Source organism: Giraffa tippelskirchi, chromosome 3 (assembly GCF_054371585.1).
Source record: "Giraffa tippelskirchi isolate mGirTip1 chromosome 3, T2T-mGirTip1v1.2.pri, whole genome shotgun sequence".
Classification (NCBI taxonomy): domain Eukaryota; kingdom Metazoa; phylum Chordata; class Mammalia; order Artiodactyla; family Giraffidae; genus Giraffa; species Giraffa tippelskirchi.
Window position 1 is genome coordinate 84,218,366 of NC_137277.1, and position 26,687 is coordinate 84,245,052.

The 26,687-nt window shown below is 37.8% G+C and overlaps 1 protein-coding gene across 13 annotated transcripts in view; it reads left to right on the forward strand.

Annotated features, from left to right (window-relative positions):
- Nucleotides 1-26,687, forward strand: part of CHN1 (chimerin 1) — a 217,828-nt gene that overhangs the window by 174,279 nt on the left and 16,862 nt on the right. For all 13 annotated transcript variants that reach the window (XM_081585406.1, XM_081585401.1, XM_081585405.1 and 10 more), the window contains one exon: nt 20,356-20,440. In XM_081585406.1, the coding sequence (XP_081441532.1) occupies nt 20,356-20,440 (85 nt within the window). The remainder of the gene's footprint in view (nt 1-20,355; nt 20,441-26,687) is intronic.

Consider the following 26,687-nt stretch of genomic DNA (forward strand, 5'->3'; position numbering starts at 1 on the left):
TACATGCTGAGGAGTGGGCTTGCAGGGTCACATTGTAGTTCTATTTTCAGTTTCTTTAAGGAACCTCCATACTGTTCTCCAGTGTCTGTACCAATTAACATTCCTACCAGCAGTACACACGAGGGTTCCCTTTTCTACGCACTCCTTCCATTTATTGTTCGTAGACTTTTTTGATGATGGCCATTCTGAATGGTATGAGGTGATAGCTCATTGTAGTTTTGATTTGCATCTAATAAATTAGCAATGTTGAGCATCTTTTCATGAGCCTCTTGACCATCTGTATGTCTTCTTTGGAGAAATGTCTATTTAGGTCTTCTGCCCATTTTTTAAATTGAATGGCTTATTTTTTTATATTGAGCTGTATGAGCTATTTGTATATTTTGGAAATTAATCCCCCAGTCACATCGTTTGCAAATATTTTCTCTATTCTGTGGGTTATCTTTTTGTTTATGGTTTCCTTTGCTGTGCAAAAGCTTTTGAGTTTAATTAGGTACCTTTTGTCTATTTTTGTTTTTCCATTATTCTAGGAGATGGATCAAAAAAAGATACTGCTTCATTTCATGTCAAAGAGTGCTCTGCCTATATTTTCCTCTAAGAACATGGTATATTTTTCCATCTGTTTGTGTCATCTTAAGTTTCTTTCATCAGTGGCTTACAGTTTGTGGAGTACAGGTCTTTTGCCTCCTTATAGTTTTCACAATACAGTTAGATTTATTCCTAGGTATTTTATTCTATTTGATGTGGTGTTAAATGGGATTGTTTATTTCTTTCTGATCTTTCATTGTTAGTGTATAGAAATGCAACAGATTTCTGTGTATTTATTTTGTATCCTGCAACTTTACCAAATTCATTGATGAGTTCTGGGAATTTTCTGGTAGCATCTTTAGGATTTTCTATATATAGTACCATGTCATTGGCAAACAGTGACAGTTTTACTTCTTTTTTTCCAATTTGGATTCCCTTTATTTATTTTTCTTCTTTGATTGCCATGGATAGGACTTTCAAAACTATGTTGAAAAGTGGTGAGAGCAGATATCCTTGTTTTGTACTAATCTTAACAGGAAATGCTTTCAGCTTTTCACCATTGAGAATGATGTTAGCTGTAGGTTTGTCATATATAGCCTTTATTATACTGAGGTATGTTCCCTCTGTGCCCACTTTCTGGAGACCTTTTATCATCAATGGGTGTTGACTTTTGTCAAAAGCCTTTTCTGCATCTATTGATTTGATCATATCGTTTTCTTCAGTTTGTTGATGTGGTGTTATCACATTCATTTGCGGATATGGAAGCATCCTTGTACGCCTGGGCTAAATCTTACTTGATCATGCTATATGATCCTTTTAATGTATCGTTGGACTTGGATTGCTGGTATTACATTGAGGATTTTTGCACCTGTGTTCATCAGTGATATTGGCCTATAAGTTTCTTTTTTGAGTGTTATTTTTGTCTGGTTTTGATATCAGGGTGATAGTGGCCTCATAGAATGAGGTTGGGAATATTCCTTCCTCTGCAGTTTCTTGGAATATCTCAGAAGGAAAGGTGTTAACTCTTTAAGTGTTTGATAGAATTCACCTGTGAAGCCATCTCATCCTGGACTTTTGTTTCTTAGGATCTTTTAAATCACAGTTTCAGTGTTGGTGATTGGTCTGTTCATATTTTCTGTTTCTTCCTGAGTCAGTCTTAAGGAGATTGTACCTTTCTAAAAATTTGTTCATTTTTTCTAGGTTGTCCATTTTATTGGCATATAGTAGCTTTTAGTAGTCTCTTATGATCCTTTATGTTTCTGTGATGTCCATTGAAACTTTTTTTTTCATTTTTAATTTTATTGATTTGATCCCTCTCCCCCCACCCTTTTTTTCTTGGTGAGTTTGGCTAAAGGTTTATCAATTTTGTTCATCTTTTCAAAGAACCAGCTTTTAGTTTCATTGATCTTTTCTTTTATTTCTTTATACTTTCTTTTCTTCTACTAACTTTGGGGTGGGGGGTGTTCTTTTCTCTCTCGTTGCTTTAAGTGTAAGGTTAGATTGTTTGTGATTTTTCTTGTTTTCTGAGGTAAGATTGTATTGCTATACACTTCCCTCTTAGAACTGCTTTTGCTGTGTCCCATAGGTTTTGGATGGCCATGCTTTTGTTTTCATTTGTCTGTTTTTTTGATTTCCTCTTTGATTTCTTCAGTGATCCATTGATCGACCATCTAGTAGCATATTGTTTAGCCTCCACATGTTTGTGGTTTTTACAGTATATTTCTAATCTCATAGTGTTGTGGTAGGAAAAGATGGTTGATATGATCTTTAATCTTAAATTTATCAAGGCTCACTTTGTGGTCCAGCATGTGATCTGTCCAGGAGAATATTCCATATGCACTTCAAAATGTGTATTCTGCTGCTTTTGGATAGAATGCCCTATAAATATCAAGTCCATCTGATCTAATGTGTCATTTAAAGCCTGTGTTTTCTTATTGATTTTCTGTCTGGATAATCTGTCCATTGATGAAACTGATGTGTTAACGTCCTCCACTATTATTGTGTTACTGTCGATTTCTCCTTTTATGGTTGTTAGCGTTTGCCTTATATATTGAGGTGCTCCTGAGTGCATATATATTTAAAATTGTTATATCTTCTTCTTGGATTGATCCCTTGATCGCTATAGTGTCCTTCCCTGTCTCTTGTAACAATCTTTAAAGTCTATTTTGTCTGAGTATTGCTACTCCAGCTTTCTTTTGATTTCTATTTGCATGGAATACCTTTTCCATCCCCTCACTTTCCGTCTCTATGTGTCCCTATATCTGAAATGGTTCTCTTATAGACAGTGTATACATGGGTCCTGTTTTTGTATCCATTTAGCCAGCTTGTGTCTTTGGTTGGAGCATTTCATCCATTTACGTTTAAGGTAATTATTGATATGTATTGGGTTGGCCAGAAAGTTCATTTCAAGTTTCCATATCTTATGGAAAAGCATGAGCAAAATTTTAGGCCAACTCATATGTTCCTTTTGTCATTCTTTTTTTTTTTTTTAATCAAAGGATAATTGCTTTACAGAATTGTGTTGGTTTCTGCCAAACTTTAACATGAATCAGCCGTAAGTATACCTATGTCTCCTCCCTCTTAAACCGTCCTCCCACTTCCCTCCCAATCCCACCCCTCTAGATTGTTGCAGAGCTCAACTCAGGTTTGAGTTCCAAGTCATACAACAAATTCCCATTGCCTATTGCCATTCTTAATTATTTTGGATTTGATTTTATAGATGTTATTTCTTCCTTTCTTCTTTTGCTCTCTTATGACTTGATGACTAACTTTAGTGTTGTGTTTGGATTCCTTTTTTGTTTTTGTGTATCTAGTGTAGATTTTCAGTTTGCAGTTACCATGAGGTTTTGATACAGCAGTCTGTATGGAAACAAGATTGTTTTAAGTTGTTGGTCTTTTAATTTCAAATGCATTTCCAATGTCCTGCATTTGTGCTCTCCTCTCTCTTGAGAGTCCCTTGGACTTCAAGGAGATCCAACCAGTCCATCCTAAAGGAGATCAGTCCTGGGTGTTCATTGGAAGGTCTGATGTTGAAGCTGAAACTCCAATACTTTGGCCACCTAATGCAAAGAGCTGACTCATTGGAAAAGACCCTGATGCTGGGAAAGCTTGAGGGCAGGAGGAGAAGGGGACGACAGAGGATGAGATGGTTGGATGGCATCACTGACTCAATGGACATGAGTTTGGGTGGACTCCAGGAGCTGGTGTTGGACAGGGAAGCCTGGCGTGCTGCAGCTCATGGGGTCGCAAAGAGTCGGACACGACTGAGCAACTGAACTGAACTCCTCACAATTGCTGGTTTTGATATATTTGTGTGCAGATGATTTCTTTCCCTTACTATGTGTTTGCCTTTACCAGTGAGCTTTTCCATTTGTAATTTTTCACTTCTCGTTGTGGCCTCTTCTGCCTAGAAAAGTAATAAGTTCCTTTAGCGTTTGTTGCAAAGCTGGTCTGGTGGTGCTGAATTCTCTTATCTTTTGCTTGTCTGTAAAGCTTTTGATTTCTCCATCAAATCTGAACAAGAGCCTTGCTGGATAGAGTATTCTTGGTTGTAGCTTCTTTCCTTTCATCACTTTAAATATCTCATGCCACTCCCTTCTGGCCTCCAGAGTTTCTGCTAAGAAATCAGCTGATAACTTACAAGGGAACTCCTAGAAGGTTATTTGTGACCTTTCCCTTGTTGCTTTTTTTTTTTTTCTTTCAAAAGTTTATTTAGTATCAAGCAAGAGGAGACTTTGCTTAACACTACAGAACATTTCAAGACTTGAGTTACAAAAGAATACCACATTATTTGCACTTGTAATTGGCTTTTAATGTTCTTTGTCTTTTTGTCAATTTGATTACTATGTGTCTTGGTGTGTTCTTCCTTGGGTTTATCCTGTATGGGACTCTGTACTTCTTGGACTCCCCAATCTCACAGCATTTATAAAAAAACTGTTTCCTATTTAAGACTTAGATATAAGCCCTGAAACCAAAAATCTAGAAGATTAAAACAGAGGAAAATGTTTTTGACATTGGTCTTGGCATTGATTATTTACATATAGCCCCAAAAGCACAGGTAGCAAAAGCAAAAAATATATAAGTAGAAACTTTTGCACAGTAAAGGTAACAGTCAATAGAGTGAAAAGGCAACCTATGGATTAAGAAAACATTGACATTTGCAAATCATGTATCTGGTAAGAGTTAATATCCAAAATATATAGGGAAGTCATACCAAAAAACTCATTTCAGAAATGAGCAAAGGACTTGAATAGACCTTTCTCAAAAGAAGATATACAAATGGTCAACAGCTGTATGAAGAGGTGCTCAGCATCACCAAATATCAGGGAAATACAAATCAAAACAAGATATATCATTCTCATACCTGTTAGAATGTCTATTGTCAAAAAGACAGAAATAACCAGTGTAGGAGAGAGTGTAGAGTGAAGGAAACCCTTATGCATTGTTGCTGGGAATGTAAATTGGTACAGCCACTATGGAAAACATTATCGAGGTTCCTCAAAAAATTAAAACTAAAACTGTTTGTTAGTGTATTATGACCCAGCCGCAGGTTGCCTTTTCACTCTGTTGATTGTTTTGCTGTGCAGAAGATCGTTAGATATAGTCTCACTTGCCTATTTTTTGCTCTTGTTCTTTTCAAATTTGGAGAGAGATTTGGAAGTTTGTCTTTCTTGGAGACTGTTAGTGGAATTTATTAGGAGTCCTATTTCTTTTATGGGATTAAAAAACAAAGTGTTAGAGAGTAATTTAGCATTTGGGGAGAACTTTTCAAGTTTGTTTTCGCTAGGAGGCTGTTAATGAAACACATTAGGTGTACTATGTCTTTTATGAAATTAAAAACCAAATAGTTTAAAAACAAAACAAGCTTTTAAGATGTTAAGGTTGCCACTTTTAAACACCTTGAGGAGGAGCCTGGCACTCTTTCTTTCTCTGTCACCAGAACCTATCCTAGTTCTTGTTTTCAACCAGTATCCTAATTTAAGACCCTCTGTCAGAGAGCTGCATCTAATGCAGTACTGATTATTTCCATCATGTCTGTCTGTGCTGTTGACAATGTTTTAGAAAACTTGGTTTCTCCAGAATGTTTCCTAAAGTGGAGAATCAGCCTGGCATATGACTCTCAACACAGTAACAAGTTAAGGATGTAAATCCTTAGGAAAAACACACAATTTTGAAAAGTCACCTCCTCTAGAATTCTTTTCTCTTAGTACTTTAGTTTTTGTCCACACAATAATCTAATCTTCAAGGATTTGGGACATGTTCATACTTTATAGGCAACTTTTTATAGTTGTTTGTATCATATATCCATCCCCCCGCCCCCAGAGTTAATTTAAGATTAAGTCTTAATTCTATTCATGTGTAATATTTCGTATCTCTGTTTTCTACAACCTTGACACATTATACTTTTCTTCATTTTCTTTGTGGCCCGTTATAGCAACATTCCTTGGGAGACAGTCTAATAGTGAAGCCTATTGTGGCTTTAATAAAATAATCAAAGTTTATGCTTGAGGAATATGTACATGTCATAACATCTTCTCTATATCTCAGTACAATTATTACTCTTATTAGTTAGCATTCATTATTCTTATAGCCCAAAATATTGCCCGAAGGGCAGAGAGAACAGACACACAGACACCAAAAGAAATGGAATATAAATCTAGGAAAGATCTTTTTAAGTGAAGAGAGCACATGCAGATATTGATTTTTCTTGCTTAGATATCTTGCCACAGCACTACTGATAGCTGAGAAACCACTACAGATTATTTTCCAATAAATAACATACCAATAGCTTTTTTTCCAGGCTTACTAACCTCTCATCTTAAATTACATTAATATTCTTCCTGCTGCAGAATAGGAAAGATAGAAAGAAAAGGGGAAATAGCCCAGTGGTGGTACACTCCTGAAGAAAATAATCAACTGCTTATTTTCTATATGTGTGTATTTTGTAGGGAGCAAAAGTAGAACCGGGTGTGGTTTTAAAGTGTTATCCAGACATAGAAGTTGAAAAGAATACATTCATTTTTAGGTCACGGGAGCCAGAGGATTCTTGAATGTCCTCCAGTCTGTTGCAGTGGAGATGATGTTTTTGGCTATGTGAATGGATTTGCCCAAATCAGGCCTGAATATGAGGTTCATTCTTTCTCTTTTGTAGAACTCCCTGTGTTTGGAGTCCTAGCCCTTATGTGTTCCACACCCTGATGGCTGCTTGTAGCTCTGCCCTGCAAGCTCGCACAGTGTGTTCATAAAGAGAAGATCCACCTCTCAGAGGCCTGTAATTTTGCTTTCATGGTTTGCTATTACAGCTCATTACTCCACCATTGTATGATGTTGCTTCAGTGTGTCTTTTTAGAAATCCACTTGGAACCCAAACTGATATTTACCATTTGAAAGAACAGATGGGAGACTTTCCATCCAAGTGTCAGAAAGCCCAACCCATGCTCTCTGAGGCAAAGTGGGAAATTACTGGCTCACATAGTAGGAAAAGTCCAGTGTTACTTGAAGGTATCCCTCGGCCCAGGGCTTAAAATGCTACCAGAACTCTGTCACCCAGTTCTGTCTTCATTTTTAGGCTCCTTCTGGTGACAAGATGGCTGGCAGAGGTTCCTGCTCTGTATATGCTTAGATTCTAGTCAGCTGCTTAAAGTCTATTTGAGCAAAGGGTCTAGGCTTGGCAGGCATTCACCCAATTATCTTATATGCCCATCTCTGAACCAGTAGCTCTGGTTCAAGAGAATGGAATGTGCTGATTGGCTTGGATCTAGGTCACATGCCTTCCCCTGGAGCTGGGGATAGGGTCGGCTCCATACAGTTCACATGGGTTGAAAACTGTTAGCCAAAGACAAGACATTTATTCTGCATGGCTGAAAAATAAGAAATGCCCATTACAACATTAAATGACAAATGAAATCACCAGTTACAAGATCCTAGTGTACAGCTTACTGAATACAATGTTAATGTAACACTTTGCTGAGAGAAGTGCACATGTAGAGAATGAGGGTAAAAGGATCCAGAAGCATTTCAGCCTATATAAAGGGCATTGAGGATTGCTGATTAGGTTAATGCCATTTGACATGTGTTGAAATGGATGCCCAGAAAAGTCGCAGGTTCAAGCTGACATGAAAGATCAGTTTTAGAATCAAGAATATAATCTCAACTCCCACTTTCAGCCATCATGGAAGAAATAGATATACCTTCCCATCTTACACAACTAGGAAACCATAAAAAGTACACAAAACAACAGTCAGACATTGAACAACAGGTATTACAGTTCTGTGATACCTAAAGAAGGAACACAAGCAAGGTGAGTCTTAAGATTGCTCTCACTCCCTGCGTGAAGGCAGTGTACAGACCACAGCACATGGAGGGGGAACCCTCTGGTCTAACCAAGTTGAGGACACAGACTGGAGTTTGACAAGACAAAGAAGCTAAAATTTGGGGGCAGAGTACCTGGGGGGACAGAGCTGTACATAGAGCTCTGGAGTTCTACGTAGGCATCTTCATGAGTCTTTTGAGTGAGTACTTATCTATACCTGCATGAGAAGAAACTGTGAGAAAACCACCAGAAAGCAACAGGCTAAATAATTACTGAAATTCACCCTAGGCTGAGAGTAGTTTTGCCCACCAGTAGAAGTGGAAAGACAACATAATAGATGCATTGTTTTAAAAGTCCTCAGAATGGTATCATCTTAGTAACAAGATTAAATTAGCAGTAGACTAAAGGCTGCAGTGAGGAAAGAAAGGGAGACTGTTTAAAACAATCCAAATGGAATCTCCAGAGATAAAAAAATATGTCTGAAATTTAAAATACACTGGATGGTATTAATAGCATACTAGGTACCAGAGAAGACGAAGATTATTGAATGAGAAGACATAGCAATATATCCAGATGGAGGACAGAGACTCGGGGCAGGGGGTGGGGGCACAGCATCAGAGACCAGTGGGACAGTATTAATCTACCTTAAGTGCAACTGGAGTCAGAAGACGCAATGGTGGGAGGTCACGGAATAAAACAATTATTTGAAGCTATAATTACCAAGAATTGTGTAAATTTGATGAAAACTCATAGATCCAAGAAGTGCTATGAGCAGCAAATCGAAAAAACATGAAAACACCACTAGGCACATCATAATCTAATTGCCAAAAACCAGTGCTAAGGAGAAAATTGTAAGAGCAGCAGAGAAACAAAGAGAAAACCAGGTTATGGGTAAGAAGTTTTCTTCCTAAAGTGGTACTCTGCTTCAGCCTGAGTGGTGAAGTTTTAATCCCTTACATACGGTAAAATATATAAAAGATGTCTCTAGGCTCTAAAAATTAAACATGTGTTTAGTTTCTCTTGAATTTTATTTTCACATTCCAGTTTCATTATGTATTTGTAGTTTTATGGTTTTATAGGACCTTAAATGTGCACACTCACAAATAGAAATAGAATGTACATTTTTTAAAAAGAGATTAACATCTTTAACTAAAGACTATTTCAGTGTAGGAAAAATATGTCAACAGAAGAAGCATATTTTGCTTTGTCACTAGTACTGCATAGACGGAGGAGCCTGGCAGGCTATAGTCCATGGGGTCTCCAAGAGTCGGACACAACTGAGTAACTTCACTTTCACTTCACTAGTACTGTCGGGAAGTGGAGAAAATACATACAGATGCTGAAAGACAGCAAAACTCTCATCAATAATTATGCAAAACAATGGAATAACATCTTCAAAGTGCTCAACAACAATAATAAAACTATATTCTAGAATACTGTGTTCAGCAAAAAATCTTTCAGATATGAAGACAAAATATTTTTTAAACAACAACAACAACAAAAACCCTGAGTTTTTCCGTCACCAAGAGACCTATAAGAATGTTAAAGGAAGTTCTTTCAGACAAAAGAAAAATAATACCAGATGGAAATTTAGGTCTATACAAAACACTAAAGAATGCCAGAAATAGTAAACATGTAGGTAAGTGTAAAAATATGTTTTTTCATCATTTTGGTGTTTTTTTAGAAAATTAATTTACTGTTTAAAGCAAAAATAGTAATATATTATGTAGTTTGTACAAGTAACACAAATAACAATAGCATATAGGGTCAGAAAGTGGAAATGTACTGTTGTAAGATACACTATACATGAGGTGGTATAATATTATTTGAAGGTAGACTATAATATTGTTAAAGATGTATATGGTAAACCTTAGAACAAACTCTAAAGAATAAAACAGTTATAAGCTAATAGTGTGGACAGAATGGATTCATAAAAAGTCTGCAAGAAAAAAAATCCAAATAGAATATATAGAAAACAAAAGCGAGATGACAATGTAAAGCCAATTATATTGAGAGCTACACTAAATGGAACTAAACTACACACTCCGTTAAAAGAGAGAGGTTGTTGTCAGATTGGATTTAAAAACCAAGATGCAACTATATTCTATCCACAAGAAACCCACTTTAAAGACACAGAGAAATAAAAAGATTTATCATATAAACAGTAATTCAAAGAAAGTTCAAGTAGCTATACTTAAACATAGTAGTTTTCAGAACAAGAAGTATTATTGGCAGTAAAAATGGTAAAAATCATCAAGAGGACATAATTTAAAATTTATATGCACCTAATATCAGAGATTCAAAATACATAAAGCAGCAACTGAAAAGTGAAATGGGCAGATCCACGATTACAGATGGAGATCTCTGCACTTCTCTCACAGTGTGATAGGGCAAACAGACAAATAGAACAAATGTAAAGTCAGTAAGGATTTAGAAGACTTGAACAACAGTATCAAACGTGGTATTTGCAGAGTATTCTACTTGGCAGCAGCAGAATACACAAACTATTCAAGTGAACATGAAAGATTTACCAAGTAGACAATATTCTGGGCCATAAAACAAGTGTCGATAAATATAAAAGGATTGAAATCATATAAAGCATATCCTCTTACCACAACAGAATTAAATTCAAAATCTGAAAATGTTTCCACATGTTTAGAAATTAAACAACTTACTATTAAATAACTCATGAATTAAAGAAGTGATCATAGGAACATTAGAAAGTATTTTAGCCTGAATAAGAGGAAAACTAAAACATACCAAAATTCATGAACCAAAATTCATGGAATGTGGCTAAAATAGTGCTTAAACTGAAGTTTGTACCATTAAATGCTTATTTTGGGGGAAAAAGGTCAAATTAATTTGCTAAACTTTCACCTTAGGAAACTAGAAAAAGAAGACCCAATTAAACCAATAGAAAAACAATAGAGAAAATTTGGATCTCTTTTACTAGAGCTTTAAAAAGAGTTTGAACTACATAGTCTTAAGAATTTTTTGTGCATTTTAGTCAAACCTTTTCCAGGTAATTAGAGGAATACTCGATTCATAATAAAACAACAGACTTCTTCAGATGACATTTTTACAACTATAAGCCAAAGAGAAACTGAAACCTGGCTTTGAGGAAATGTTACTATTAGTACAGACTTGGCTTTGAGAAATTGTGGGTGCTAAGATAATGTGGATTAGTCTGAGCTTTTTTATCTCTTAGTGTTCAGTTTACATCCTATAATGTGGTATAGAGATTATCTGTCACTCAGCTGTGGATTGTACAGTGGTTTTTATTGCACAACCTGGTTGATTCATTTATTGTATTTTCCTATTATCTTTTCATAATGTGACTTTAGGAGATTGATATTTTGAAGTATTGATTTACTGTATTGATTTTTCCCTACTGATATTTAAATGCAACGTTAGTCCAAGTAATGAAACTAAACTTTTGGAGTAGACGTGTTTTAGGCATGGTGTTCAACATTTTAAAACTTTTAAACTATGGTTCAGTTTAGAGACAAAGCTCTCATTAGAGCTCCTATAAAAATAAATTAAAAGAAATTTGCTTCTGAAACTTGAAAAATGGCTAAACATTAAATTATAGGTTTCATAATGCTTTAAACACCCATATTTTAGAATGGAAAGTTTTTAAATTACTGGGTGATATTTATTGTTATATCATTTATTACACAAACTTCACCTTGTAATATGATAGATAAAATAAATGCCTTGAGTAGTTTGGTGTTTCCACTGCCTGATTCCTGGATTTCAAGTTGATGGCTCTGTGTAAGGGGCCAGTCTGACAGCTTAGAACATTGACACCAGAAACTGTAGTTGTGTTTTAACACTAATGAAGTTGTGTATGAGCCTAAGCAAGTTCACTTGTCTGTACCACATTAACTTAGCTGTAATTTTAGAGATATTTCTCCCTCACTGGGATAGTGTTGATGTGGAAAAATAGATCATGGAGGAAGCCATAAAGAAATTTAAACTTTGTTAACAAGGCCCAAGAGGGTGATAGAGGATGAGATGGTTAAATAGCATCACCAACTCAATTGACATGAGCTTGAGCAAACTCTGGGGGATAGTGAAAGACAGGGAAGCCTGATGTGCTGCAGTCCATGGGGTCGCAAAGAGTTGCAAAGAGTTGGACATGACTTAGCAACTGAACTGTTGTTCAGACCCTGTTCAGGGTCCTCCAGACCCTGTGTAGGATTGTGGTGAATGGACTGTGTGAATAGAATTGATAATACATTATTTTTTCTGTACATGCTTATGTTTAAAGAACTGTTTTATATACCAATTACTAAAAATCATTTTTATGTTTTACATGTGGGAGCAGAACTAAATTATTAATAGTGTCCTGATAATTGTCCTACTAGTAAAGCATGGCTAGTGTTGTGGTAGCCTGACCCTGTTACGTTAGCTTTTTCCTGTTGTTATTTCTCATATTTAGGGGGACACCACTGATTTGTGATATGACCAAGGTATGTCCAGGAGTCTCATGATATATCCCTCAATTCTGAACAGTTTTGTCACTCTTGAAACCTTAGGTTACTGAGTTTTCTGTCCTTTGTCCTCCTTTTCACAGTGATACCTCTGACAGTATTAACTACTTGTGTGGTGAAGTGAGTACCTCACAGTCCCTGCACGATCATGGGTGGTAGCCAGTTGTGGACACTGTTAGCACCTGGACACCTGGCAAAGGGGACATTTGTCCAGTGCTTCCATGTACACAGAACCCCCTTGAGGTTGGCCAGAGGCTGTGCCCCTCCTCCTATACCAGGCACCCCCCAGTCCCAAGCATTGCTTGAGGCCATGTTTCAGCATGTGCTCCAGGCATTCCTTCTGCCTTTCCTGCCCTGGGCAGCACCTTACACTAGAACGAGTCGGGGAGGCATGGCCAGCGCCATGTCAGTGCTGCTGGTTTAACCATACCCAAACCTTACTGTTTAGTATAGAGTTTTCCTGAAGAATGTTAAGACCACTCATAGTTTAAATAACAGGCAAGAAGTATTGCTCTGATACTAAAAGAAAAAAAATGTTAGTCACTCAGTTGTGTTCCATTCTTTGTGACCCCATGGACTGTAGCCTGCCAGGCTTCTCTGTCCATGGGCTTCTTCAGGCAAGAATACTGGAGTGGGTTGTCATACCCTTCTCCAGGGGATCTTCCTGACCCAGGGATCAAACCCAGGTCTCCTGCATTGCAGGCAGATTCTTGACCACTAAGCCACCAGGAAGCTATGATACTAAAGATACTCCTATTGTTAAGTTCCCCCTCCCTACCATTTTTTTTTCCTGCAGGGTACCTCTGCACAGTTTTAAGTGTTTGTTCCTAATGATAATAGCCAATGTTCTGCAGTCTCATCTCATTATTTAGTATCAATCAAAATATACCTTAACCACAAAGAGGTCAGTCAAACTAGGACCAAAATTCTAAATCCCAGACCTTTTGGTTCAAAATTAAGCCATTTCAATAAGACTAAAATTGGCTACTTAAAAGAGTACATTCAGCTGCCCTAAAGATAAAAATGAAAAAAAAAAAAAGCCTTTCGTGCCCAGCTGCCTGCCTACCTACATTCCTTTCGTTTTGATTTTGATCATCTGTTCTCTCCCTTCATTGCCTAATATCACACTGGAGAACTGACTCATCAGAGCCTCCCAAGTGAAGAGCGGCAGCTGAAATGTCATTCCCACCTTTGCAGGCAAAATTTCATTTCCCCTAATGTTCTTATCGCCTCCAACATAGTTTATATTTGCAGCAGGCTTTGCAGGCACTCTCCTTGGCTGTTTGCATTCATGCTTATTTCTAGAGGTAGTGTTATGGCTTGGGAGGAATAATGAAGATGTGATTTTTTCTTTCTCTTGCCATAGCATAGAATTCTTTTTTGCTGTTTCTGTTACTGACATTCAAACTGGAGATGTGAATGTCAGAAACCTGAGAAGCAGATGTGCTGGTTTTCTTATGGAAACCAGGGTTCGGGTTAATGTGACAGTAGGCCCAGTTGAGAACAGCTTCAGTTTTTATCTAGATTGATACCCAGAAGACACAGGACCCTTGGCCTGTGCCATGTGGACCCCTCAGGAGCCCACCCATCTCCCTCCTTGTCTGTCCTTTTCAGCCTGTTTCTGACTGTTACCCACCCTGGGGCAGACTCTGTTGGGTCCACTAGTTAATGCAATCTTTCATGTTTGTTTTTAAGGTGATTGATGTGACAGGAGGTATTCACAGGTGAGAGCAATCTCAGATGCCATGGTAATAAAGTTGTCTTTTTTCCAGTTGCAAAAGAGAAGAGGTCCTTAAAACAAGTTGCTGTGCCCTTTGTTCATGGCAGTATAATTCATGCCACGTACTGTGTCACTTTCATTTGTCAAGATGTACCAAAAGCTTTGGAGGTGGCCTAGAAAAAAACACCTGTGGCCAAATTAAAAGGTAGCTTTCCTCAGGACCATCTCTGACCTCACTAACACTGTTACATGCTGACGCTGATTGGGATCAAAACATTCCCCAAAGGAATCCCTTTTTTATAAGTTAATCAAGTGATTGGTTTAAATAACCAAAAGGAAGAAACAGTGCCATTTATAAAGGAATTGGGAATTGGTTATTTTCCCACCTTATAAAGCCAGCATATGTCAGTAAGGGCATACAGTACACAACAGAAGTTGAGGTGGCCTCTGCTTATAACAAACAGTAAATAGAGACTAAAGAATGTTATAGAATAAAGCATGATGCTACTAACACATTCTTTTTCACAGGACCAATATCCCTCAGCCTTAGCTATAAGAAACAGACAAGGAACCAGAAGTTTGGTGGGTTTGGTTTGGTTTGGCTTGTTAATGCCTTCAAGAGGAAGCTAGGTGATACATTTTCTTGATCTACATCCAGTACTAGCAAAGTTACCTTATCAGATTTCCAGGTTTACAACTAAGAATTAGTGGTAGGAAAAGGGTTGCTGCTGCTGCTAAGTCGAGTCAGTCGTGTCCGACTCTGTGTGACCCCATAGACGGCAGCCCACCAGGCTCCTCCATCCCTGGGATTCTCCAGGCAAGAATACTGGAGTGGGTTGCCATTTCCTCCTCCAGAGCATGAAAGTGAAAAGTGAAAGTGAAAGTGAAAGTGAAGTCGCTCAGTCATGTCCGACTTTTCGAGACCCCATGGGCTGCAGCCTACCAGACTCCTCCGTCCATGGGGTTTCCCAGGCAAGAGTACTGGAGTGGGGTGCCATTGCCTTCTCTGTGGAAAAGGGTTAGGAAGAAAAAGAGCTGACAGCCTTGGAGAATAAAGAGAGACAGGAAAACTAAAACACAGACTTATATAATCATAAAAATCTGGGACAATTTACAAAAATTCCCTGAAAAATTACACATGGAAAATGTCACTTAATGAGTATTTGTTCGTTGTGTCATGAAGATGCCAGTAATCTTGATTCCCTGAGTGCTGACCTGTGCGGATGTCTGAGTGTTTGCTGTATACTACAGGTCATCCTAGGCACAAGCCATTCTCTTTTATAACGTAGCACTTGCCTGAGCTCCTTGTGAACCACTCAGGCCTCCTTTCTTCCAGATTCCAGCCTAGCTCTCTCTTAGCATACTCCTAAGCAGAAAGAACCTCCAAGATGCAACTTTTGACCTTTTAATTATTGTATTTTGAATGTCCATTACATTTCTGATTAAATCGTTCTGAGACGAGTAGTCAGAATGCAACCATATCTAGTAAGCAGAATCATCTGCAGGGGTAATGAGTGCCCTGTTTCTGTGGTGGCAGATAGAGCAGAATAACTGGAAATCATACAACTATTCTAAGTTGTATAGTTTGTACAATTGGCTTGTTAAAGGTATCATTTTTTGAATCAGTAAAATATGTGATATAAACATCACTGATAATGTAAAACTGCATATAAAATAAAACATTCAGATAAAGCTCAAATGTAACACAATCACCCTTTTTAAAAGAAAGTATGCATCACTTTTTCTTTAATGCACTTTACACTGTTACAGTAGTGATATGATTATAATGCCATCCAGGAAGGAGACTTGCTTTCAAGTACAGCAGCCCTCCTCTGAATTTCTGACCAGTTCCAGTTCCTTTTCCCCACTTTTTCTAAACTCTTCATTTGCTTCATGACTGAACTTACTTCCTAACACAACAGCAACTCAACCGTCAAGTGTGAACTCCCTTAGCCTTCTGGGTCCAGGGCTCCCACCACTCCTGCTCTGCACAGCCATCCTCTCCCCCTTACCCTTGGCCCTCCCACCTCAGGGAAGGGGAAGAGTCCGTTTTCTCTTATTCAGAGCTAGTCCCTCTGCCCTGGCCCCATCTCCACTGGGTGCCCTCAGGAAACTTATACCACGAGCTACCTCCTCTGTCTCCATCCCTTCCACTCGTCCCCTCCCACCTCACTCCCAGACCTGCTCCTCTGCTTCTGTTCCCCCTGTTAATGCCATCTTCCCTCATCAACAGGCCCCAAAGCGTAAGACTGGACCCCAGTCCTCCTCCTCTCCTTTGCCTATGACTCAGTCCGTTACCAAGTCCTACTGATCCTGCCTACGCGTTCTCAGTCAGCACTGCCTGAGTTCAGGTCCATGTCATCCGGCACCTGAACCACGGCTGTAGCAGCCTGCCTGGTCTGTCTTCCTCCAGCCTTGTCCCCTTGACTGTGTCACTTTCCTTAAAAATCTTCAGTGGCCCTGCATTGCTGACTGAACAAAGTATACGTTTGCAGGTATGGAAGAGGCCCCATCTGCCCCTCTCCGCTCCTGCCATGCCAGTGACTCCCACCCCACCCACATGAACTGCCTTACAATCCTCTAAACATCCCATTGTTCCACTCCTGATTTCCTTGGAGCAGCCTTTCTTAATGCATCCTCCAACACACACAACCCCATTTAAGCCTGATTCTGCTCACCCGGAAGCCTCAGCTCATTCATCTTACCCAAGCAATGCCCCTCCCCAGCTGCCCTTATACTTTGCAGACACTTTCAGAAGAGGCTTTGCATGTTGTATTTAGCAGGAGAAACCTATGGTGAATTCCTTGAGCCAATATTTTTAAAAATTTTTGTATATGTCATCACTTAGTGTTTGTAAGTGAATAAAAATGATTAATTCATGAATGATGTCCATTTGTTTTGATAACCTTTAGGAGGATCAAAGAGACACAAAGACTACAGTATTCAGTTTTTACAAGTACAATCCAGTGTCATGGAGTCAGGAAAGTCAAAAAATTTAAGAAATAACAAGTTTTAGATACAAAAATTCAAAAGGGAATTCATTTAAATCCTGTTACACAAATACTAGTTTAGCAAGCTTCTGGTGCTTCAAGGCCTACTTCTAGAACCGTTTCCTTGAGAGCTATATAACCTGCCTTACAAGTGGTTTAAGAAAACAAAATTAAAACCACCATCACCACTAAAACCAGCCCCAGGTGGCAAAATGCCTTTATAAAAACCTGTCCGAGAAGGAACTGAATCAAGAACAATTTCCTAAAGACTGCTTTCTGAAATGCACGTGTGATCCTGATTAGAGAAATGTCACAAGGTTTTCAAAAGGCCACATTCACTACTGCTTTGTGAAGGCAAAGCAGGGAATTGGTTCTATAACAACATCTCAGTACCCAGCGCTGTTTGCCAAGAGCCCTTCTTTGTTCCAGTGATTTACACACCAGTGGAACTTAAACACCTTTTATCATGAATAACAGCAGGTACAAAACTGGGACTTCTCCACTCTTCTAGTCCAGTTTATTAACCTTACAAGTTAAGTGAAACTGGATTATCCTGAGATGGCCTCTAAAAATAACTTCACAGTTCTATAGCTATTTTGTGACCTATAACTTTTAAAATATGAGTCAGTGCTATCTATTTCACTCATTTGCCTCAGATTAAAAGCAAGATTGCATACTTTATCCAGTTTTATTCACTCAGAGGAACATAGGAAAAAACAAAGATATGAGACACTATCTGGATGTTAATCTTGGGCTCAGCTTCAGAAACTCCAGGAAATGCTTTCAGTTTGCAGGCTCTGAACATCATTAACAACCCAGAAGCAACTGTGTCTGCATTCCTGACACTTCCATAAAAAACATAGACAGGATTATGGCCTTTTTTTTTTTTTTTTTTCAAAATCAACACAAAGTTTTGTACTTGAGCTCACTTGGCAGCGACCAGAGCCACAAGTACATACCTGCTTGGAATGAACCCTGGGTTATCCACTGTTGCCTTGTATGGATATTTTGGCCAGCAGTAGTATTTTGAATTTTACTATACCATATTTCATTGATTCTACTACATGTTTTTTTTTTTTTTTTCATTTTAACATCTCTGAAATTGGGATGAAGCTTATAATCAGTGGCATGCCATAAGTTAGTTGGTGATTTCTCTACATGGAATATATGTATCTTACATTCAGGGTAAGTCTTATGTTCAGTGGCATCTTAAGTTTGAAGTTTATATATTTATATCAGTCTTACCAATAAACAAGTGAGACCTAATTAAACAAATTTTTTGCACAGCAAAGGAAACCATAAACAAAATGAAAAGACAACATACATAAGAGGAGAAAATATCTGCAAATGAAGTGACCAACAAAGAATTAATTTCCAAAATATACAAACAGCTCATACAGCTCTATCAAAAACAATCCAATCAAGAACTAGGCAGAGGACCTAAATAGACCCCTTTCTGCAAAAAAGAAATACAGATAGCCAAAACGCGTATGAAAAGATGCTCAACATTGCTAATTATTAGAGAAATGCAAATCAAAGCTACAGTGAGGTACCACCTCACACGGGTCAAAATGGCCATCCTTAAAATGTCTATAAACAATAAATGCTGGAGAGGAGTTAGAGAAAAGGCAACCTTCCTATACTGTTGGTGGGAATGTAAATTGGTGCAGCCACTATAAAGAATAGTATGGAGGTTCCTTAAAAATCTAAAAATAGATTTAGATTGTGACCCAGCAATCCCACTCCTGGGCATATATCTGGAGAAAACCATAATTCGAAAAGATACAAGAATCCCAGTGTTCATTGCAGTAGTATATATACAATATCCAAGACATGGAAGCAAGTTAAATATCCATTGACAGAGGAATGGATAACGAAGATGTGGTACATATTTATAGTGGGATACTACTCAGTCATAAAGAATGAAATAATGCCACTTGCAACATGGATGAACCTAGAGATTATCATACTGAGTGAAGCCAGACAAATATATGCCAGACAAATATATACCATTTATATGTGAAATCTAAAAGAAAAAAAAAAAAGACACAAATGAATTTATTTCTAAAACAGAAACTCACAGACACAGAAAACAAATTTATGGTTACCAAAGGGGAAAGGGGGCCAGGGGAGGGATAAATTAGGAGGCTGGGATTAACATATACCCACCACTATATATAAAATAGATAACCAACAAAAAGCAAAACCAAACCAAAAAAAAAAAAATCACTTAGTTTCTAAGACAAATTCAGTACATAAACAGAACATCAGTAAAAGTGACAATATTAGCTGTAATTTCATTGTTGGCAAATCAGATTGTCACACTATGGTTTTGACTCTCGTATTACCATTTTCTGCTAGAGGATATCATATATATAAGAAATTATCTCAAGTAAATGTAATTGATGCAGATCAGTAACTTCCATGTTCCCTCTCCCTTTTCTTCTGTTGCTTGAGTACATTTTCAGCCAGTATTTGCTCAGAAGTCTTAAAGTGTTAATATTCAAGATATTTTTTCCTTTATTCTTTAATGTTCAGGATTTGGATGTATTGCTTTTCTATTCTACCAATGTTTTTTCATCTGGTTTAAGCTAGAATGGCTTCTCTTTCCTATGCATAAAGTCTATAGGTATCTTAGTGTTTGAATTCTTTGGGAGTTCCTTTCTTAGGGATAAAAGAATCTACTGCAGTAAAACTTTTATGAGTTGGGAAGATGAGTGAGTAATTACTGTACTCTAACAGGGTTTCTGATTAACTGTAACTTCTGTAGTTTCTAAAATATATTTTCTTTGCTAACATAGTAAGCATCAAAATGGTTTTGAACAGAAATTGGCCCTTTTTGATAATTCTGTTGTGACCAGTCACTAAATATCACCTTCAACACCCATGGCCCCAACTGTGGTTACAAAGAACAGAAGGTGGATCATCTGACAAAATCCTTACAGGATCCAGACAGATTTTACATCACTCCTCATCCTCCTCCTCCGTGCTATAGCGCTCAGAATACGCCAGTGCTTATATAACATGTAGAGGAAACTGCCTACAGCTGGAGGGAACCAGTTGGAAAGTTCCACTGTAAAAACTGTTTTCAAAAGTAAATCTCAGGATATTGGCTTGATTTATCACCATTTCTAAAACAAAATCAAGCTCTGAAAGAAATTTTAAATGCTTAGTTCCACTCAACCAAGGTTTTTGTAAATGTAACCGTATTGTGCCTCTTCATACTAACTGTGACTTGTATATGAGTGCTTTGATGGGAAATAATCTCATGTATGGGTTTCCCCTGGCCACTTTGTCACTACTCTTTTTCAGGTCCATACATTCAGAGGGCCACACTGGTGTGAATACTGTGCCAACTTCATGTGGGGGCTCATTGCTCAGGGAGTGAAATGTGCAGGTAAGAGCTCTTCCCTTTTCTCTTTATTGAGTAAGACATGAAGTTATAAGGAATAACTTACGAGGAGACTGGCTGTTAGGCACATACAATGGGATGAATCCCTATTTGCTCTTAACATGCAATAGGCCGAATTCTCCGGCATCCACTTTGGATATTGATATTTTATCTGCCTTTAACCTTCCTGTACTTAATGGGCAGCAGTCTGGTCCATTAAAAAGAGGGAAGTCATCTTGTTCAGAAAGTCTGATAAAAGGAGGTAAAAGTAAGGCAGTTAAATTTGCCTTGCCTTTGATGTTGCAGTAACTAAATTTGTAAAAATGATTTTTTTTCAAGCAATGTACAGGGACCTATGAATGTTGCCTTAGAAACTGAATTTTAAAAGCTCATTAAGCTGAATTGTCCTTACTAAATTTTGTGAAATCAAATTGAAGCTTTAAAAACCTGTGAATTTATCTTCAAAGATGATTATCATATTTTGAAAAACCACTTAGTCACTGATACTTTGTTTTTGATATTTTGAAATCTTGAATTTGCCAAATCCTTTTTATAACATATGACCATAGTATTTTAGATTTAAATTTAGAAACTTATAAGATTTCCACATAAATAACCAACTCAGGGATTTATTGAAATGCTTTATGAAATAAGTGTTACTGAAATCATGTGAAATTCATTTGTATAGAACAACTATACTGAGTACTGGCCATTTACTCAACTGCTGTAAATTCTGGCATAGACTTAAAAATAATTATTTGTTTCAAGCGTGTGATGTTGGGTCATTGAAGTTTCTGCTATTTAAATTTTAAAGCTAAAAAATATGTTCTTATGTGTTTTTTGCATGAAGCTTAACTCTAAATATGTATATGAAGAGTAAAGTATTTTGAAATGGTAACTGAAGTAATGGTCAAATTTAGCACTGTAAAAATCCACATTTCTTTTGTGGCATGATTCTTAATGGAATACTTCTGTTGTCTATTATGCGCAGAAACTTCTAGAGTCTGATTTTTTTATTTCTCAATTGCATTTTCTTTGAACAGCAAGATAAGAATGCATTGCATGTGAGCATTCCAAGTTACCCCCCCTTCAGTTATGACTTCCTTAGCACCACTAAGGCATGATAAGGTTCCAGGCATATGTCAGTAGCCAGATCCATTCATGGAGTGGTAAGAATTCCCCACGCCTTGACTTTGAACTGTGCAAAGGTGTCCTTCAAGGAGAGCCTCAGCTCAGAGCCAGTCTAATTCCTCCATCATCCTAGAGGATTGACAGCCCCATTTGCAGATTTCTGCCCAGAGAGTAAATGACATTATCTTTCTGGCTGGTGGTTGCCTAGAGTCAGTATGAGGAAGCATTACTGGGATGGCTGTGGTTGAACCTTGAACTGGAGGGGACCACAGTGGAACATAGTAGTGTAGTTAAGATCAACCACATTGTCGTGGTGTTCCAAAGCACAGCTCACCTGTTCAAAGAATGATGGTCTCGATAAGCCTAGTTTGCCTTTATGACATAACCTTGGCCAGCTGAGACTGCAATGGTTTTTAAACACTTTATGACTGTTACTAACTCAAAAGCTTTTCTTCTACTAGAGTGATGATGTGTATCATGTATGTTTTGAAAGAGTGAAGGCCATCTACATGAGAATTCTGAGTTAGCTATTAGCAGAAAACTAGCACCACACATATTAATAATTTTTGGCAATTTGCTACAGTCCTAAGTCATATTGAAAGAAATGTTTATGATAGTAATAATTTGAAGGAAAAGAAATAAAATGATTCATCCCATCCCATAGGCACTGACTTGAATAGCCTTTTCTTCTTATTGTGAGTAAAGGTCAGGAATGTAAAGAAAAGCTTATTGGTTTTATGTTATATCTTGTCTTCAAAAGCATTATATTCTATGTGATTGGAACTGTATTACTGAGCAGTATAAAACAGGTCAACCCAGTTTTTAAATGTGGAAGGTTGGAATTTGAATTATTCTATGACAACTAATTACATTTAGATTGACAGTGAGATTCTTTCATCTAAAATGGCTCACCCTGATCTTTGAGCCATCTACTTTATTTAAAACAAAATGCAAAGAATTAATCATTTAAAGAGAGAGAGAACTATGGTAGGGTGAACATTGGCTGCCCAAAAATGTCTGCTTCCTAATCACCAGAACCTGTGACCATGCACAGGTCTTGCCTTTCGTGGCAAAGGAGACTCTGTGACCAAGTTAAGGAATTTGAGATGGAGATGGGGAGGGTCCTGTGGATTGTCAGAATGGGCCCAATGTAATCATAGTTGCAAGAGTTTCCAGAAGAGCAGTGCAGTAGAGGCTGATTCAGAGAAAAGATCAAGCACAGAAGCAGAGGTCAGGAAAGAGCAAAGATGATATACAGCTGGCTTTGAAGATGGAGGAAGCGGGCCATGAGCCAATGAATGCAGGCGGCCTCTCGAAGCTGGAAAAGGCAAGAAAAGAAACAGATTCTCCCCTGGAGCCTCCAAAAGGAACACAGGCTAGCTAAGGCCTTGATTTCAGTCCAGTGAAACTGATTTTGTACTTTCGATTTCTAGAACTGTTAGATGATACACTTGTATTGTTTTAAACCACTGAGTTTATGGTAATTTGTTACAGCAGCAATAATAAACTAATACACTAGCCACTAAACATTAAAGCTGGTACCTCCAAAGAAAAATGGCTTGCTTACAACTTGTCAGAAAAGAGATGTATTTATCTGCTTTTGACAGCTTGCTTTTTTCTGGTTTCTTTTTTTCAAAATCCACCAAGGCAGAAGAGAGCTTGTCAGGAACTTTTAAAGAATGTTTGGCAAAAGCAGCAATTTTGTATCCCACCACCCTTTTCTTTTTTTTTTTTTTAAACATTATATAAAGTGTTGGGTGGTGTTCCAGTCACCAGGCTGGCAGCCAATAACGAGCAAGCTGTCCTTTCAGGACCGAATGCTCTAGGCTTGCTCAGCAGCCCACACAGACAAGGACAGCCGAGGGAACAGCAAGGGTAGGCATGGGCCTGCACTCACTGCAGACATGCTCTCCAAAGTCCCACAGTCGGCGTTCAACATCTCCGCTACCACAGTCTCCCTTACTCTTGCCTTCTTTAAAGTGAGTAAAGCGACATTGCAAGGGACCATCTAACTGCAGCTTGGGAGCACTGCTCCTCCTACTAAAATCGTTATGAGCAAAGTAAGTAGTGTTCAAAAGTAAAGGGCAAAGGGTCATTGTCGTTCAGATAGAATAATATTGAGACCATTTTTCCTTTATGAAATGTAAGCTTATCGGTTAAAGTAATCTATTATTATTATATAATCACTGAGATCACCAAACATCACTCTCATTAAAAACACCATTATTCTACCAGCATTCCTGAATTGTTTTCATTTTTCCTGCCCAGAATATTCTAAGAAGTTAAGCTGGATGATAATTGTAAATCAGACACATCAGCGTAGTGTTTGTTATTTAGGAAAGTGACTTCATTTTTCCAGTGTATCATTGTCATTGCTGCCAGCCCTCAAAAGGAAATAGCAGCAGTTTTTTCCTAATAATAAAATGTATTTATTGCTTTGTGCATAAAGCACTTAACTCTTAGGTTGGAGAAAGGGAAGTAATGTCTTTTAATTACTGCTTTGATTGTATCTAAAAAGTTATGTTTGCCCTTGTAATCCAAAGAGAAATTGGTCAGACTTGCTTAAGACTTTCATGTAGCTCCTTTTAACTACATGAAAGCGGTATTTTCATAGATATCCCCCAAAACAAAATATTCTTCTTAATTTTGCTTGTGAAAATAAGACCTTCTGATGCATGTTAAAAATGGGCTAGTCCCACTTTTCTGGGGTGGTGGTGGGGACAACTAAGAGACATGTTTAAAAACTTCTATTTGCAGTTATTTGAAATGGGAACACTCATAGAAAAGAATGAATAATTACCTTTCTTTTGAAAACACACATTAATATTACCCCTTAATCCTGTCAGTAGAATATAAATATCAGCTATTTATTTCAAAAAATGGGTTTCTGTGCTTTTTAGATATAAAACACATTTTTTTGTAGAGAACTCAAGCCCAGAAAATCTGACAGTAACTTCAAGTTAGTAGTCTAACAGAAATACTTTATAAGGATAGAATAAGATATGTTTTGAATTTCTCATTCCTCCTTTCTTGTGTTTATTCTATGCTTATTAACTTGAAGAATTGGGAGGGGACATTGTGGTTTAATTGTAACATAAAAATAACCTGCCAAGCCAAGAGATGCAACAAATGAAATAATCTTTTATGGATTTTTTTTCATTTATAGTGTAGAGGTTCCCTGGGAGAAATGGAACTATATAGGAATTATATGACTTTAATAAATAAGTATGAAAACCAAATAAAGTCTTAATGGCAAACTGAAATATTGATATACTGCTAGTCCCTGAAGCAGCAATTTTCAAAGCACGCTCAGAGCTGGTATATTGCACTGTGAACTTAAGGGTATAAAGATGCTTCATTTTAATGACTTTGCCCTATCCTTTGGTCCTCTGAAGGACTTCATATCCAATCCTGCCAAAAATTTGGCCTTTGAAATTTCTAAAATTGAGCATAATATTTTGTCCCATAGTTTAATCTTATTCAAATAGAAGAAAGAATATCAGTTTAGGAAGCATTTCCATCCTCATTAAATACCTAAATCTGACCATAGTCATCACTTTATCCAGTTTATACTGAATCACAAATAAATTAGGCATTTGCTGATGTTTAAAATGGGAGATAACTGCAAACACTCAAAGGAAAAAAAGTTAATATCAGACCATTAGTGAAGATTGAGGGCAGGAGGAGAAGGGGACGACAGAGGATGAGATGGTTGGATGGCATCATCGACCCAATGAACACGGGTTTGGGTGGACTCCAAGAGTTGCTGATGGACAGGGAGGCCTGGCGTGCTGTGGTCCATGGGGTCGCAAAGAGTCGGACACAGCTGAGCGACTGAACTAAACTGAACTGCCATTCAGATATTTTGATATTCTGTGGATACATTCAAATTTTACTGTTTGCTTTCTACTGGATTTCCATTTAGAGTTTATAGTTAGGAAAGAATGTGACAAAATAAGATATAGTGGGTAGGCTTTATCACTGCTTTTTAAACGTCCTTGCCAAATCATGTTTCGATACCTATGTAACAGTAAAATACAGCCATGTCTTTTAAACGTAAGTATATACAACAAATAATAGAAACAACACACATTATTGAATAAGAGGTTGAAAATAGCAAATTCATCTTCAGCCCTGAAAATAATAACTCAGCATACATGGTGTACTGCTAGTGAAAAGTGATATACATCACTGAGTGGGAAGAGCACAGGCTAGGAATTAAGAAGCCAAGGTTAAAATCTCCTTTCTACAACTTTCTGGCCGAGTAACTTTTGAACAAATCCTTTAGCCTCTCTGAGCTTCACTGTCTTTGTGAAATGAAGACAGTGGGATAGGTTATTAACACCAGCCCTTTCCAGCTGGTTCTGTGACTTCTGTGCACACACTTAAAGCATTCAAGTATCTTAAAGTAACTTAAAGTACCTCAGCATTATTTCTAGATAATGAAGCTCTGCCAACTTTTATACTTCTAAAATACTATGTAAGAGTTTTTCCAGTGCTAGGCGAGATGAATAAATAGGCTTTGTTTTATTCCTCACAATGATGATAACAAAAGACCCTGGACAGAATATGTATGTCAACTATCAGAAGACTGTGAAAGTTTGGTATAAGGAAGGCTGGGACTCCCTGGTTGTCCAGTGGTTAAGACTTCTTGCCTTCCAACGCAGGGGATGCAGGGTTGATCCCTGGTCAGGGAGCAAAAGTTACCATGTGCCTCGGGGTCAAAAGACCAAAACACAAAAAACAGAAGCAAGATTGTAACAAACCAATAAAAGTCTTTAAAAAATGGTCCACATTAAAAAAAAAAAGATGGCGGCTGATTAGGGACCTCAGGACTCAAGGAGCTCAGAAGTCAGTTGCCTGGTGGTATTTTGGATTTTTTTTTTTTAACTCCTGTGTATCCCAGCCTGAGCACTAGAGAGACCCGCAAGTCCTAAATGCCAGCAGACACAAAAATAATCCCGAGAGAACCGGCTCTTCCTAGGCAAAGTCCTGGGGAAAGGGCAGCTGAGCCAGACAGAAACCTTTTAGTGCATCTACATTCTCTAGGTGGACACCATGACAAAGCCACATTACTCTCCCGCCCCCGTGGATGCTGCAGCAGAAGCCTGTGGGTAGATCC